The sequence below is a fragment of the Periophthalmus magnuspinnatus genome, chromosome 3 (assembly GCF_009829125.3).
Source record: "Periophthalmus magnuspinnatus isolate fPerMag1 chromosome 3, fPerMag1.2.pri, whole genome shotgun sequence".
In the NCBI taxonomy this organism is placed as follows: Eukaryota; Metazoa; Chordata; class Actinopteri; order Gobiiformes; family Gobiidae; genus Periophthalmus; species Periophthalmus magnuspinnatus.
Window position 1 is genome coordinate 36,824,210 of NC_047128.1, and position 15,929 is coordinate 36,840,138.

A 15,929-nucleotide genomic window follows, 5' to 3' on the forward strand; every position below is an offset into this window, starting at 1 on the left:
CCACAAGGATCCATTTTGGGTCCGCTACTTTTCTGCTTATACATAAATGATCTGCCAGAAATTTGCAAAAATGTTTTGTGCCAAATGTTCACAGATGACACAATCTTTTATGTAGAAGCCGACAACCCTCAGCAGCCTTCAGAGCGATTAAACACGATGAGTTGAGGTGTCAAAGTGGATTCAAACTAAACTAAACTAAAACTAAACAAAAACTGTGTCAATGTGATTTTCCTTTAAAAATCAGTCATTAGATGAACTTAAGATCAAAATTGACCAAAATGAAATGGAGCAGGTCGAGGAGTTTAAATATCTAGGTGTGGTTTTAGACACAAAGCTCAAATTTGATGGGCACATTAAAAAAAATGTCCAAGACTATAAAAACAAACATAAATAGTTTTCGGTTGATTCCGCCGTGTTTATCTGTTCAAGCTGCTCCAGTCTTCACGCTATGATCTCGTCTCACATGTCGTATTGTGCTATTGTCTGGGGCCACACATTCTGTCATGAAACCATCGAATTCTGTCATGAAACCATCGAATTCTGTCATGAAACACTGGTGTCTTTATATAAACAGACACTTAAAATCTGTGATAGAAAACACATTCATTATCATCATTGTCTAATCACTACAAAATATAATATGATGAATTTTGAAAGAGTGAGGAGGCGCAGAGTGAGGAGGTGCAGAGTGAGGAGGTGCAGAGTGAGGAGTGAGGAGGCGCCGAGTGAGGAGGCGCAGAGTGAGGAGGCGCAGAGTGAGGAGGCGCAGAGTGAGGAGGCGCAGAGTGAGGAGCTGCAGAGTGAGGAGTGAGGAGGCGCAGAGTGAGGAGGCGCAGAGTGAGGAGGCGCAGAGTGAGGAGCTGCAGAGTGAGGAGCTGCAGAGTGAGGAGGCGCAGAGTGAGGAGGTGCCTCACAGCTCTGGGTCAAACGTCTGTGAAACTCTTTGCCTCTGGAGTTCAAGTCACAAACATTAGACTTTTCTCCACAAAAGTAAAAAAGTGGCTTAAAGAAAATCAGAAATGTGAAGACTAAAACTGGACATAATAGGGACAAGTGGGACCAGTGCTTTTAATGGTTTTGTTTTGTTTTTTGTCCTGTATCTGTGTTGTTTGTGTTGTTTTCTGTCCTTTAAAAGCCGAACCAGGGACTGGGGCTGCAAATTGGCCTGTGGCTACAAGCCTCATGTACATGGACCTATTTGGTGCCAATGTTTTCAATGTACTGTCCCTGTCAAATAAATAAACAAACTTGCACTTTAACATGCACTTTAGTTCATGTAAATGTAATGAACGGCAGTTTGCTCATGTCATACTTACCTGTTGCATAATATTCTGTTATATGTACTTGATGCCACAATACTGAACAACCACCAATCGCTAATCTGCCGTTTTTAAGGCAAAGTCCTCGAAAAAGTATTTTACCAACAGTTTATTAACTTTCTCCAAATGAACAACTCCTTTGGTGTTTTCAGGTTTTAGACCCACCACAGACTGAGATGCTCTGATCAAGGACAAATGACGTCCTCCTGCCACTGATGTAAAGTCTCAGTGTTGATCCTGTTAGATCTGAGTGTTTCCTTTGACTCTGTGGATCATGGGATCCTCTTACACTAGAGGACTGGGAGGGCATCTGTGGTACTGCACTAAACTGGTTCAAATCCTATCTCGAAAACAAGGAGTACTTTGTTGACATTGGACAATGTGTCTCAGATAAAATGTCCCTGAGCTGTGGGGTGCCCCAACCTTGCCTAGTAAAAATAATGTGTTTAAAAACTACACAGAGCCACATTAATTAAAAGTTAGCCAAGTGAATATACTTTAGTAATTATAACTGACTTGAAAACTGAAAACTTTGTTTTTATCCATAGACGCCTCTCCCACACCGGAGTCTGGTGAGCAGTCGAGCAGTGAGCAGCCACAGGAGGGCGCCACCATGAGACGTACGGATGTATACTGGCGCGTCCCAGGAGAGGAGAAGAACATGGGCGTGGACTACAAGACCCCCAGCAGCGATTCCATAGTAAGACCCAGCCACAGCTTCTAAAGCGCTTTTCAGACCTTTAGTTTTTACACTTTTAGCACCAAACAGTTATGGCAAGATAAATGTGTGACGCTCGTGAGTGACGCCGAGTGCAATGAGTGAGTGTAGTGTCTATGGTTATATATATATATATATATATATATATATATATATATATATATATATATATATATATATATATATATATATATATATATATATATATATATATATATATATATATATATATATATATATATGGCCGCCTTCACGTTGGAGATGGGGTGTGGACCTAATAGAACATTTTTGGAGGCGTGGCCCTGCAGATGTGGATGTAGACGGGCGTGTTCTTCATTGACTGTTTTTTCTTCAGAATCTCATAAAGGCTGTCTGTACCAAATTAAATTTTTAAAGATACAAGTTTAATTCACAGATTATTATGTCCAGTTCATCAAATACACAAACGCTACATTGGGTTCATCCAGATCTGACCATTTTTGCAAGAGTTCCAGTGATTTTAAAGTTTTCAAAATGACCTCTTCGTTAAGAGCTCGTTATGACCACTCCCCGAGACTTATGTAAATTATTTTAACAATGTTTGACCCCAGATGTTCTGATGATGCAGCTTCAGGTTAGAGTCTGTCAGATCAAAACTTTAGGACAAGTTAATTAAAGTACGAGGTCTAGATTTTTGATGTCTCAAGTTTGACCCAAGATGAGTATAATAATAAACTTTTTTGTTTATCTTGGGATGCTCTGTGAAACTGCCACGTTTTATGAGCCCACAATGAAATAATAGGCTCAAAGCTTCTATCTCGTAATGTATTTGAATTTTCCAGAGGGCGCCACCGAGCCATCCTGCAACGTAGATCCTTGGCGTTAGGTGACTTAAATTTGAGTCAATCTCAAATTTTGTGCCGGTTTTCAAGAGTTCAAGAGTGTTTTGTTTCTTTCAGGAGAGATTTAGTTGGTGGAAAGGAATAATATTAATAATAATCTTTTTTTTCTTCCTGAATAGTCTCTAAAAAGTTGCTCTTGCCTTCATTAACTGTGATGTTTTATTTCATAGCTCTTATAAATGAAGTGATCGGTGTTTAGATTTCTATCGTGCTGAATTCTTTTTTTCTCATTAAGTGCCACAACTCATTTGAAAACCATGGCAGAATATGTGTGATATTCTACCTAATGGGTTTATTTTTTGTGTCTGTGTAATCCCTCAGTTGTCCAGCTCTGATCCAAAGTAAAAAGCTTTAGTTTTATTTTACTTGGTTGGTTTGTGTTACAGAAGCTTGAAAAATGTCACTAAATTGATTCAAACTAATCAACTTTTAGTTTCCGGCTTTTCTCTGTTGTTCCCTTGGGATGAATGCAATAAATGTCTTTGCATCATTAGTATGCTTCTAGAAAAGTACTCTGAAAAGCACTATTCCTTTAAAAAATACTCAAGTAAATGAGCGTACCTTATTACTTGTATGTGCACTTTTCTGTTCCAAAGTTACACATAAACTCTTCTGTTTTTTCTGTTTCTCTTTTGCCGCTCATGTGCTACATTCCCCAACAGAACAAAAAGTTTAGAGCCTCAAAGAGTTTCACAACAGACGCTACAACGACTGAAGACACACACACACACACACACACACACACACACACACACACACTCAGCCACTTATCCAGAAGGAAATTCAAAGTTCGGCAGCAGCAACAAAAATATTGAAAGTTAAAGTCTCATATCAGTCGGTTCTGATCTGATTTAAAGTTTCCTCATCACACACAGACCTGGAGATGTGTTTAGTTTCATTTACACGTTTAACACACAAAGTCTGCAAATTTAGGCTGAGTTCTTCTCTAAAATTGAAAGAAAACACTCACCTCGTGATGTCATCATGTGGTGATACAGGAAGTGCTCCACTGTGTTTTTAAACTTCACACACCTTCATTTCTAGAATCATTTGGATCATTTCAGTCCTGGAGTTTCCACTTATCTCGACTGAACTAAAGGTAAAAGGAGGAGTTAATATGAAAACTACCACTTGATGACATCACAAGGGGGAACAGACGTCCACTGTGACACGGCCACCGTAACACGGCCACCGTGACACACCCACCGTGACACGCCCACCGTGACACGCCCACCGTGACACGCCCACCGTAACACGCCCACCGTGACACGCCCACCGTGACACGCCCACCGTGACACACCCACCGTGACACGCCCACCGTGACACGCCCACCGTAACACGCCCACCGTGGTCCACCGTGACACGCCCACTGTGACACGCCCACCGTGACACGCCCACTGTGATGTCCGCACTTCCTTCTCCAGTTTTATTTTCTTAATCGTTGATACTCGTAGGATTCTGCAGCGTCGCGTCATCATTTTGGTACAAATGAAAAAAAAGTGCTGCTCTAGTGTGATGTGCATCTGTCCATAGGGGGCGCTACAGCATGAGGTGCTTTAGTGTGATGTGCATCTGTCCATAGGGGGCGCTACAGCATGAGGCGCTTTAGTGTGATGTGCATCTGTCCATAGGGGGCGCTACAGCATGAGGCGCTTTGTTGTGATGACGTTTGCGGCGAGGTCGGCTCACATTGGACATCAGAGTTTTCTAATGCAGGAGTCAGCAGATTTGTCGTTTTAGAAGAAAAAACTTGCACATTATAACAGAATGAACCGTTTTAACCAAACGGAGAAAGCACAGAGGGTTTGCTCTAAAGGACTCCTCCTGAGAAAGACCACCCTGCTCCGCCCTTTTCTGTAGAGTCATGTTCTCATCGTTTTACCTCTGATGACACAGGCCAAGATGATAAGGACTGAGATGGACGTTCCCTCAGTGCAGTGTTTCTCTGACACTCCCTGTCCACTGGTATCTTACTTTTGGTCATAGTTATGAGGCAATAAAATCTTCTGTTTCTCATTCTCATTTCTACAATTTTGAAGAGGAAATTGTCAATGAACAAATGTAATATTATGGCATATTTTATAGTTTAAAGGTCCTCTATTACACAAAGTGGACTCTTGTGAGTTTAGACCATGTTCTAATGTTTCCTCATCAAAAACAGACCTGGACTTGTGTTTTGTTTCATTCATGTTTGAGTCACTTTATTATTAGTTAGTAACATCTCCAAAGCTCAGAATGCTCTGTTCCACCTTGTGATGTCATCAAGTGGTAGTTTTCAAGTTAACAGCTCCTTTTACGTTTAGTTCAATAGAAATGGGCAACTCCAGGACTAAAATATGTGGAGTTTAAAAACACAGTGGAGCACTTCCTGTATCACCACATGATGACATCACAAGGTGGAACAGAGTGTTTTCTGTTTGAGAGAAGAACTCAGTCTAAATCTGCAGAGTTTGTGTGTTAAACATGTGAGAATGAAACAAAACACAACTCCAGGTCTGTGTGTGACGAGGAAACGACATTAGAACAGAGATGAGAGTACAGTTTTATACTAAATACCTGAAAGATAAATCCACGTTCCTTTAACGTGTCTAGTTCACTCTGCTGCTCTGCTCTCCTCTGAGAGCTCCATCTGTCCCGGTCTGAGGAGCACACTGCTGCAAAACTGTGCTTTTCTGAATGTGCCAGCCCAAATACAAAATAATGCTCTTGTATCAGTAATACCTCTACGATTCAGATGACATTTGATGAAATTATATCATTTATTCATAATGTTAAGTTAAAAATGTTAGGATCGTAGGTGTCCATACAATCACACATTGTACATGTCCGTGCAGGTTCGAGTATTTTACTGATCTCTCCATGGACCTGTTCGAACTCTTTTTACACGACAATTCTTCATAAATATACAGAAACATGATATGAAACAATATACTACAGCTTCTCCAACCTGATGTGATGTGCAGTAGTTTCATTAGTGTAAATTGCGATGTGATAACAATCTGAAGGGGGAGGGGCTTTTGACTCACAGCATCAAAAATGAAAGTGACATTTATAAAACTTGTTAATCCATTGTTTTGAGTGAATATAGCACAATTAAAGGAAACACGGTGATATAAATATGTTACAGCTGTTGTGTATATTTAGTAAACTGACTGGTTTGACTAAGTCACCTGTTGTTAAACATCAGGTGACAAAAGCCAAGATAATAAGGACAGTTGGGAGTGAAGGGCTGATTTTCAAACAGCGAGAGGCGGAAGGACGTATCTATAACTCATATCTCAGACACATCACTAATTCGACTGTTAGAGTGAAAATCCTGCTAACTCTTCATTTAGCCTCAGATATGTCATTTTTAGTGATCCTGAACATGTTTAAAGATGCACTATGTAACTTTGCCTGGAATGCCCCACAGTAAGGCATTAAACTGCTCTGGTGGCATACGCCGTACCTTAACATGTACACACACTCACATCACTCAAACACCGACAATTCAGTATTTTGTGAATCCAGTTCCCTCTGAGTATTCATGTATTATGTAACTGTGTGTTCTCACCTGCGTGACACCTGCGCTCAGAGCCCAGTGCACTGTGGGATGCACGAGCAGCGTTTAAAGCGGCGCCTGCGTCCTGATGGCCACAGCGGGGAGCAGGATAATCATATGTGTCATTATCCCAGCACAAAGCACAGTCAGAACGAATGCAGATGTCAGAGGCGACGAGCCAAAGGGCAAAACTAGAACAAGCACTTTCAATATTTTACAACATGTTCTAATGTCACGATTCTGACATTTAAAGAACTCGTCTGTAGTCTGCCCTCGTTTAAAACATGTACGACAATCACGTCTGACCCTCTGTCCACAGCCTTAACCTGCAGGTAGAGGACACATACAGGTGTGTCCACTCTCAGTATAAGGACAGACCTGTGTCCACAGCCTTAACCTGCAGGTAGAGGACACATACAGGTGTGTCCACTCTCAGTATAAGGACAGACCTGTGTCCACAGCCTTAACCTGCAGGTAGAGGACACATACAGGTGTGTCCACTCTCAGTATAAGGACAGACCTGTGTCCACAGCCTTAACCTGCAGGTAGAGGACACATACAGGTGTGTCCACTCTCAGTATAAGGACAGACCTGTGTCCACAGCCTTAACCTGCAGGTAGAGGACACATACAGGTGTGTCCACTCTCAGTTTATGGACAGACCTCATGTTCAGATCCTCTAGATAAAGCTAATAACAAATACACTGCCTGGTTCACGGACGATAACTCTCCTCATGACAAGTCTAGTTTTAGTTCTGATTTGAGCAACTTCAGAGAATCCAGAAAAGACAGAGGGTCCAGAGGAGAAGACACGGGCCAGAGGAAGAAAGAGGGTCCAGAGGAGGAAAGAAGGTCCAGAGGAGGAGAGGGTCCAGAGGAGGAGAGAGAGTCCAGAGGAGGAGATGATCCAGAGGAGGAGATGATCCAGAGGAGGAGAGGGTCCAGAGGAGGAGATGATCCAGAGGAGGTGAGGGTCCAGAGGAGGAAAGGATCCAGAGGAGGAGAGGGTCCAGAGGAGGAGAGAGAGTCCAGAGGAGGAGATGATCCAGAGGAGGAGATGATCCAGAGGAGGAGAGGGTCCAGAGGAGGAGAGGGTCCAGAGGAGGAGAGGGTCCAGAGGAGGAGATGATCCAGAGGAGGAGAGGATCCAGAGGAGGAGAGGGTCCAGAGGAGGAGAAGGTCCAGAGGAGGAGAGGGTCTAGAGGAGGAAAGTGCCCACTGTTTGGCTGATGGCAATGTCCCATATTGATCCTGGAACTGGACCACATCCTACCACATCCTCACATGCCTTTGGAGGACCCTCTGACCCACACCCCCCCACCCGCACCTTCTGACCCGCGCCCTCTGACCCGCGCCCTCTGACCCGCACCCTCTGACCCGCACCTTCTGACCCGCGCCCTCTGACCCGCGCCCTCTGACCCGCACCCTCTGACCCGCACCCTCTGACCCGCACCCTCTGACCCGCACCCTCTGACCCGCACCCTCTGACCCACACCCTCTGACCCACACCCCCCACCCGCACCTTCTGACCCGCGCCCTCTGACCCGCACCCTCTGACCCGCACCCTCTGACCCGCACCTTCTGACCCGCACCCTCTGACCCGCGCCCTCTGACCCGCGCCCTCTGACCCGCACCCTCTGACCCGCACCCTCTGACCCGCACCCTCTGACCCACACCCTCTGACCCGTACCCTCTGACCCACACCCCCCACCCGCACCTTCTGACCCGCGCCCTCTGACCCGCACCCTCTGACCCGCACCCTCTGACCCGCACCTTCTGACCCGCACCCTCTGACCCGCGCCCTCTGACCCGCGCCCTCTGACCCGCGCCCTCTGACCCGCGCCCTCTGACCCGCGCCCTCTGACCCGCGCCCTCTGACCCGCGCCCTCTGACCCGCGCCCTCTGACCCGCGCCCTCTGACCCGCTCTGATAAGGCTTCCTGCCCAGTGGTTCACACAAACATTGCAGTAAATGACTAAATCTTTAATTCCAGCACAGAGACTTATAAATATTATAATATAAATGTAAATATTAGGTCCATGACACAGTGTTTGATTTTGAACCAAACAATCTCTCCACTTGAAGTTTATGAAGCTCGTGTTGACAAAGCGGCAGACAATTTCCTGCTGTTTGTCACATCAAACAGGCCGCTCAGTGTAAGCATCAGCTCAATCAGCTGTATTGGCTCATTTGAGGGCTGTGCTAATATTTGCTCTATATATCACATTATGAGGACCAGTTTACACAGCTTACAGCTTGTTGGGTTTAAAGCCTGGACCTGATTTCCAAACCGCAAAAGGAGGAAGTCTGTATTTAAATTTGATAACTTCTTCCTGTCTCTCACAAACCCGCTGGCACTTTGTTAATATTCTTATAGAATTGCTTTCGGGTGTGTGCACGGCTTTAGAACAGATTGCTTTAGAACAAGTTGGAAGCTCGGTTAATCCCACACTGTTTATGGCTCTTACTTATGGGAAAGATAAAATGCTTTATTATTAGATGCAGACAGCGTGCAGCATTCTGATTTTATCACTCTCTGGGAAAGCAACGCACTGTAACTTCATTAGTTTTACTCACCGCGGTGCTGCTCAGATGAAGCCTCACTGTGGTGTTGTCCTGCTCAGATGAAGCCTCACTGTGGTGTTGTCCTGCTCAGATGAAGCCTCACTGTGGTGTTGTCCTGCTCAGATGAAGCCTCACTGTGGTGTTGTCCTGCTCAGATGAAGCCTCACTGTGGTGTTGTCCTGCTCAGATGAAGCCTCACTGTGGTGTTGTCCTGCTCAGATGAAGCCTCACTGTGGTGTTGTCCTGCTCAGATGAAGCCATGTGGTTTAGTGCCACTGGTCTTTTCTCACTGTGTAAACAAGGACAAGTCCTAATGAATTATTTTTAACCCAATCTGACACGTACAACAATTTTAGGCTCCAAAGTCCAAACTTTTAGGGATCCACGGTTGGCGTGCTGCATGTGAGCATTTACTCACAGTTTAACCCTCAGGCAAACAGTTTATTACAGAAACAATTCAATAAAGTAAAAAACATAAATATAATAAAATTTACTTTACTTTTAGAATTAAGTAAATTTTAAAAGTAAAGTAAATGTTGATGTTATTTTTGTTGGGAATAGATCTACGTTTGTTTGGGGCAGATCCAATAACCAATGGGCCTCCTGCAGCTCCCTGACCCTCCAGCAGGGGGCGTTATAGCAGACCCTGCACACTTGCTTCCTGCAGTTATGGGAGCTGGTTAGCACAGAGAGCGAGAGCCTCATTAGTGGTTTGAATGTTTACACGGTTATTAACCTGACAGAGTGCCAGCAGTGCCAGAGGGAGCACAAATTTGTGTCATATCTCATTGTGTCATATCTCAGTGTGTCAAACAGCTCTGTGGTTACACACGTGTGTCCTTATGTAACTATTTTATAATCTGCAGATTCTGCAGGTTATGACAGTGACACAGATTTAGAGGCCATTGATTACATAAAGGTGCTTGTGACTTTCCTGGTGGAAGTCTGGTACCTGCTTGTCTCCATGGTCGGGTCTCAAACTCCAGGGTTTATTTTATTTTTTTAATTCACACAATCAGCTGCTACTCTCGAATGAAACTCCTGCAAATCAGGATTGTCAAGTTGCTGTGTACATTTTTGTGTCATGTTTTTGTATATTTATGGAGAGTTGTTGTGTGGAAACATTTAATGACATGTATTTGTAATTAATTTATATTTCACTAGATCGATGTCGATCGCTAGATTTCTCTTCCAAATTTACCGTGATATTTAAGATATTTCACCTCAGAATGATGCGTCTGACCTAAAGGGAAATGGGCACAGCTCTGTTTGAGGACTATCATGTCAGTACTGTCTTGTATGTGACCTTGGCTGCATCTTTACTATTTATACCCCAGACTCTCAGACATGTGTGAGCCAGTGGCAGCTTCTGCTTCCATGTGTCATGCGTTTCTTTGTCTGTGCACAGTAAAGGTCCGTGTTGGTGTAAGTAGAGCCTGACAGCGAACATACCGCCATCTCTCTGCCGTGTACGGCCTCATCATACTGCACCGCTGCCCCGAGCTTTCTGACCATCAGCACACAAAAACAGCCCCAATCCAGAGCCACTGTGCTCAGCTGTGCTCGGATAAATGCAACTGGACAAGGTCGTATCCAGCCTCAGGGTCTGGGGCAGTCGGCCATATTGGAATAATGAGTCATTTCTATGTGTTTTATTTTTGCTGCTTAGTTGTGTACTTTTCAGAAAAATTGGATTATGAAAATGTACAAAAGAAATGTTCTCTGAGGACTGTATAATAATGCCAACAAGATGAATATTAGAGCTGCAGATCAACCTGAGCTGGACATGTGACTCAATATTTACAGTGTGATGTTGGAGATAAATGTTTATTATAACTTTGCAGGAGTCGCTGGAGAGACTTTTTTTAAAGATAGAATTTTAATCCGCACATCATTTTGTCCAGCTCAGCAGAATCAGCAGGATTTTTTTTTTGCTTTTAAAATGGCCGCTCCGTTAAGAGCTCGTTATGACTCTCTGGGACTTATATAAACTCTTTTAACAATATTTGATCCCGGATATGTCCTGATTATGCTGCCTCAGTTTCGAGTTTGTTGGATAAAAACTTTAGGACAAGTTTGTTAAAGTACAAGGTCTAGATTTTGGATATCTTCATATTTTGATTCAAAATGGGCACCCTCACGTTGGAGGTGTGGTCCCTATAGAATTTTTTTTATCAGAGTCACATAAAGAATGAGTGTACCAAATTTCATTGGGTTACGACATTTTATTTTATTTTTTTCACTTCCCATTGATTTTTCTGAGGCGTGGCCATGTAAATGTGGATGTGGACAGGGTGTGGTCTTCATCGGCTTTTTTGTTCAGAATGATTTAAAGGTCTGTACCAAATTGTATACGTATTGTAAATTATATACGACAAACTACATACGGAAACTAGCTTCAGCTATAATCTGGTGCAAAGCATCTATTAATTTTTTTTTGCACACTGTCCCTTCAAATAAACTAATAAACTAAATTCTTCCATCCCATTATTCCTTTGCAAGGGGGCGCTGGAGAGCCACTTTTAGATGCAAGTTCAATTCACTCATCATTGTGTCGAGATTATCAAAACCATCCAGGTCTGACCATTTTTGAAAGATTTTGATGCTTTCAAAATGGCGTCTTCGTTAGGAGCTCGTCACCACACCCTGAGACTTATGTAAATTATTTTAACAACCTTTGACCCCAGATATGTCCTGATGATGCAGCTTTAGTTTGGAGTCTGTTAGATTAAAACTCTAGGACAAGTTTGTTAAAGTCCGAGCTCTAGATTTTTAACGTCTCAAGTTTGACTCAAGATGGGCGAAGTCCTGTGGTTTAGGGCGGGGCCAGAATATACTTTTTATCTGGAGATGCTCTATGAACCTGCCAAGTTTTATGAGCCCGCAATGAAATAATGACTCCGCCCCCTTCTATCTCGTAATTAAATTTTCCAGAGGGCGTCACTGAGCCTCCTGCAGCGTAGATTCTTGGCAACGTTATGTTGCCAAAATTTATAACTAGAGCTCTAATTTTGTGCTGAGTTTTGTGCTGATTTTCAAAAGTTTTTGAGCATGTTTTGTTTCTTTCAGGAGCAATTTAGTTGGTGGAAGGGAATAATATGAATAGTAATAATAATATTTTTAATTTTTCAATCTTTTTACACCTAAAGGATAAAAGTTAGAATGAAGGGACACATTGTCACATTGTTCCTCATTATGGAGTCTCTAAATTCCTTCACACATCCACGACAAATAGATTGGCCTTTATGATTTTTTTTTAAATTAAATTTGAAGGGGGCGCTATAGAGCGATCTTAAAAGCTAGAGCCCTAATTTTCATGTTATTACATCCAGCTCAGAAATGTGCACGTGCGCTTCACTGGATCCATCCAAATCCGAAAATGTTTATGAAAGATAGAATTGTTTGTTTTTTTATTTTTACGAAAATTTACATTTTGTTTAAAAGTCACCATGACGACCCCCAACATTTTATCTAAAACCTTTTATTGCACATTTTATTTGGCTAAGTTTGAAGTGTTTTTGATGAAAACTGTTGGGGTCCGGGGCCCTTTGCTCAGGGCTGTCCGGTCCCTGTATGACCGGAGCAGGACCTGTGTCTCTGCAGTGAGTCAGACCTGTTCCCGGTGAATGTTGGACTCAGGTCTGCCCTTTGTCACCAGTTCTATTCATTGTTTTTATGGACAGAATTTCTAGGTGCAGCCAGGAGCCGGAGGGGGTCCAGTTCAGGGGCCAGAGGGGGTCCGGTTCAGGGGCCAGAGGGGGTCTGGTTCGGGAACCACAGAATTTCATCTCTGCTGTTTGTGGATGATGTTGTCCTGATGCTTCTTCGAGCCAGGACCTGCAGCACTGGGGCGGTTTGCAGCCGAGTGTGAAGTGTCTGGGATCAGAATCAGTTCCTCCAAATCCAAGGCCTTTGTTCTTGACCAGAAAAAGGTGGCGCCCTCTGCAGGTGGTGGAAAGTCCTGCCTCAAATGGAGGAGTTCAAGTATCCTGGGGTCTTGTTCACGAGTGAGGGAAGGATGGAGCGTGAGATTGACAGGTGGATCAGCGTCTGCAGTGATGCGGTCGCTGTGTCGTCTGTTGTGGTGAAGAAGGAGCTGAGTCCAAAGGCAAAGCTCTCGATTTACCGTTAATCTACTGTACGTTCTGCCCTCGACTATGGTCATGAGCTCTGTGTAATGACTGAAAGGACAAGATCGTGGATACAAGCGGCCAATATGAGTTTGAGGGTGGCTGGGCGCTGCCTTAGCGATAGGGTGAAAAGCTCAGTCGCACAGGAGGAGCACGGAGTAGATCCTCAAGAGGAGCAGCTGAGGCTCGGGCATCTGCTCAGGATGCCTCCTAGACGCCTCCCTAGGGAGGTGTTTTGGGCCTGTCCCACTGGGAGGAGGCCCCGGGGAAGACCCAGGACACACTGGAGGGACTATGTCTATCAACTGGCCTAGGAACACCTTGGGGTCCCACTGGAGGAGCTGGAGGACATGTCTGGGGTGAGGGACGTCTGGTCCCTGTTTAGACTGCTGCCTACGTGACCCGGCCCTGGATAAGAGGAAGAACATGGATGGATGGATTTTCAAATAACTTAGTCCCAGATACAGAAATAATCAAGCAAAACAACACACAGTGAATTCTACAGTATATTTAATCCTAAAAGGTAAAAGAAACAGCTATTTAGGATCCTTATTTTTAATTTAATTTCATCATAACTTTCCATTCAACATTTATATGAAGTTAAATTCTGTGCATTTAGGTCGATACACACTATATTTTATTAATGCCGTTTGCTCCAGGCATGTCACCCGGGCACACCAGCTTACATGCTGCAGTGTTGAGCTGATGTGCACATTGTTTTCTTGTGGTGTAACTTGGACCGTGTTCAGCCTCGTTAGGCCAGTACAGTGTGACCACAGATGATGGATGTGTGACAGGAGTAGATGTGACCTCTCATATGAAGCTCTCCTTGTGTGATGTCCCTCCTGTTATTATCACTGCAGCCTGAAGTGAAAATCATGTTTATTCTGTTGAAATGTCAATATTTGCCTGTCGAGTCAGTGAACTTTCTGAATGCAGCCGCACACCCCATATACACAAGAGGTCTGAGTCCCTCACTGCCATTTGATTTTTGTTTTGAAATGTGAATCTTTACCCCTTTTTGAGCTGAGCGGTGCTCACTCTCTGAAGCTGCACTGCCTCTCGGGTTTTACAGGGCTGGTGCTCTTCTACGTGATATAATATTATGCAATAGTGAGCAGACAGAGACACGCACATCCAGAAACCGTTGAGCCTGTGTGCTGGGTCCAGAAAGAAAATAGATCCGCACAGCAGTTCTTTGGAGCTCCAGTTATTTTATTTTGAGTCACCACAGTGTGATGTTTGGGGTCAGAGCCTTTTTCAGGCAGTTCTCAATCCTCTGTGTTATTTTCTGTCTTTGTCACTCAACTCTGTTTAGTTAAGTTACTGGAATCGACCCATTTTGGGACAAATATATGTGTGTTTCTCTGATTGGTTGTCCACCTGTCAGTCAGGCCCATTCGTGGAGTGGGGATATATTCTGGGTTTTTGTCACAAGTCGTGTGATACCTGAAATGTTGGTACTTTAAACATTAAACATGTTTGGGCCTAACACACGTTCACAAACTTGAGTCCAATCTGCTTTATGTTACTTGAAAACAGTTTCTGTGGATTTAATGCAGGAGCTTGTTTAGTGGCTTAGTCTTTCCCATTGAAAATGCAGGGCCAGCCTTTAGAACGCAGGTTTTCTGTTAACAATCATTTGAAGGGTCTATAGGCGTCTTTATACCTTTTTCCACCAAGGTGCTGCTTCTGGGCCGGTTCAGAGCTGGTTCCGGTGCTGGTTCCGGTGCTGGTTCCGGTGCTGGTTCTGTGTCAGCTCGGTTTTCCATCATATAGAGGCTCCAGCGCAGCACAATCGATTAGCAGTTAGCACTTGTTTGTTTTTCTCCTAACTGCTTCCTCTACTTTTTGCTGTAACTGGTTGAGGTAGAACTGGTTCTGAAATGGGCACGAGCCCAGCACTGGTGGATTAGGTCTGTAACAGTCTCTCGTTATGTGTCCCTCCAGCCCATGAAGACTCTGTACGCTGAGGACGGCTCCCCTCGCCCGTCCCTGGGCCCGTACATGTCGGATGGCCATAGACGCGTGGACTACGTCCTGGCCTACCACATCCCCAAACCCGCCAGCGCTCAGCGTCACTCCAACAAGTTTGGGGAGGGCAACTTCATCCGGAGGCTCCGGCGCAGTCTGAGCATGAGGAGCAGCCGTGCGCCCCTCCAGCCCAAAGAGGATCCAGAGCTGGCCGCACAGGAACAACCGCACGACTACCACGAGGACGACAAGAGGTTCAAGAGGGACGAGTTTGAGCAGAACCTCCGGGAGACCGGCCTGGAGCTGGAGAAGGAGGAGCTGGTCAGTAACTCTTTGATAAGTATAGTAGACTGTATGGTAAAAAAAACCAAAAACATCTGATCAATTGTTTCTTTAAAGCTAAGTCAGTTTTGATCCTAAGTGGGTGCTTTAAGTGGGCTGGGATGCACCAATACTGTTAATTATTGTCAAATTGAATGTGAAAAACCCATAGTAAATGTGCTATAACTATCTACATTTGGTGCATGTTGAAAGACTTGGACATTTTAGTTAAACTGTCATAAGCGGCCAAACATTCATATCATTTGTTTATGTTTTGTCTTGTCAAGTTATGTGTTTTTTGTTGAAAATTAGAATTGGGAATCACTGTCTTAAACTATTTTAAGTGGAAATGTAACTGAACTGCTATGGAATAATATTGATTCAGTTGTGACATTCTGAGCACGCCTGTATTTCTCTTTCTGTGATTTGTTCTCTACTCTGATTGGCTGCTCTCGCTGTTTGTCAGGGACATACTTCTCCT

General features: G+C 44.0%; 1 protein-coding gene across 2 annotated transcripts in view; it reads left to right on the plus strand.

Moving 5' to 3' along the window:
* The window catches only part of ano1a (anoctamin 1, calcium activated chloride channel a), an 82,581-nt gene that overhangs the window by 14,531 nt on the left and 52,121 nt on the right, over window positions 1-15,929 (plus strand). For both annotated transcript variants that reach the window (XM_033991248.2, XM_055232311.1), the window contains exons 2-3: window positions 1,868-2,019; window positions 15,104-15,448. In XM_033991248.2, the coding sequence (XP_033847139.1) occupies window positions 1,933-2,019; window positions 15,104-15,448 (432 nt within the window). In that variant the 5' untranslated portion in view covers window positions 1,868-1,932. The remainder of the gene's footprint in view (window positions 1-1,867; window positions 2,020-15,103; window positions 15,449-15,929) is intronic.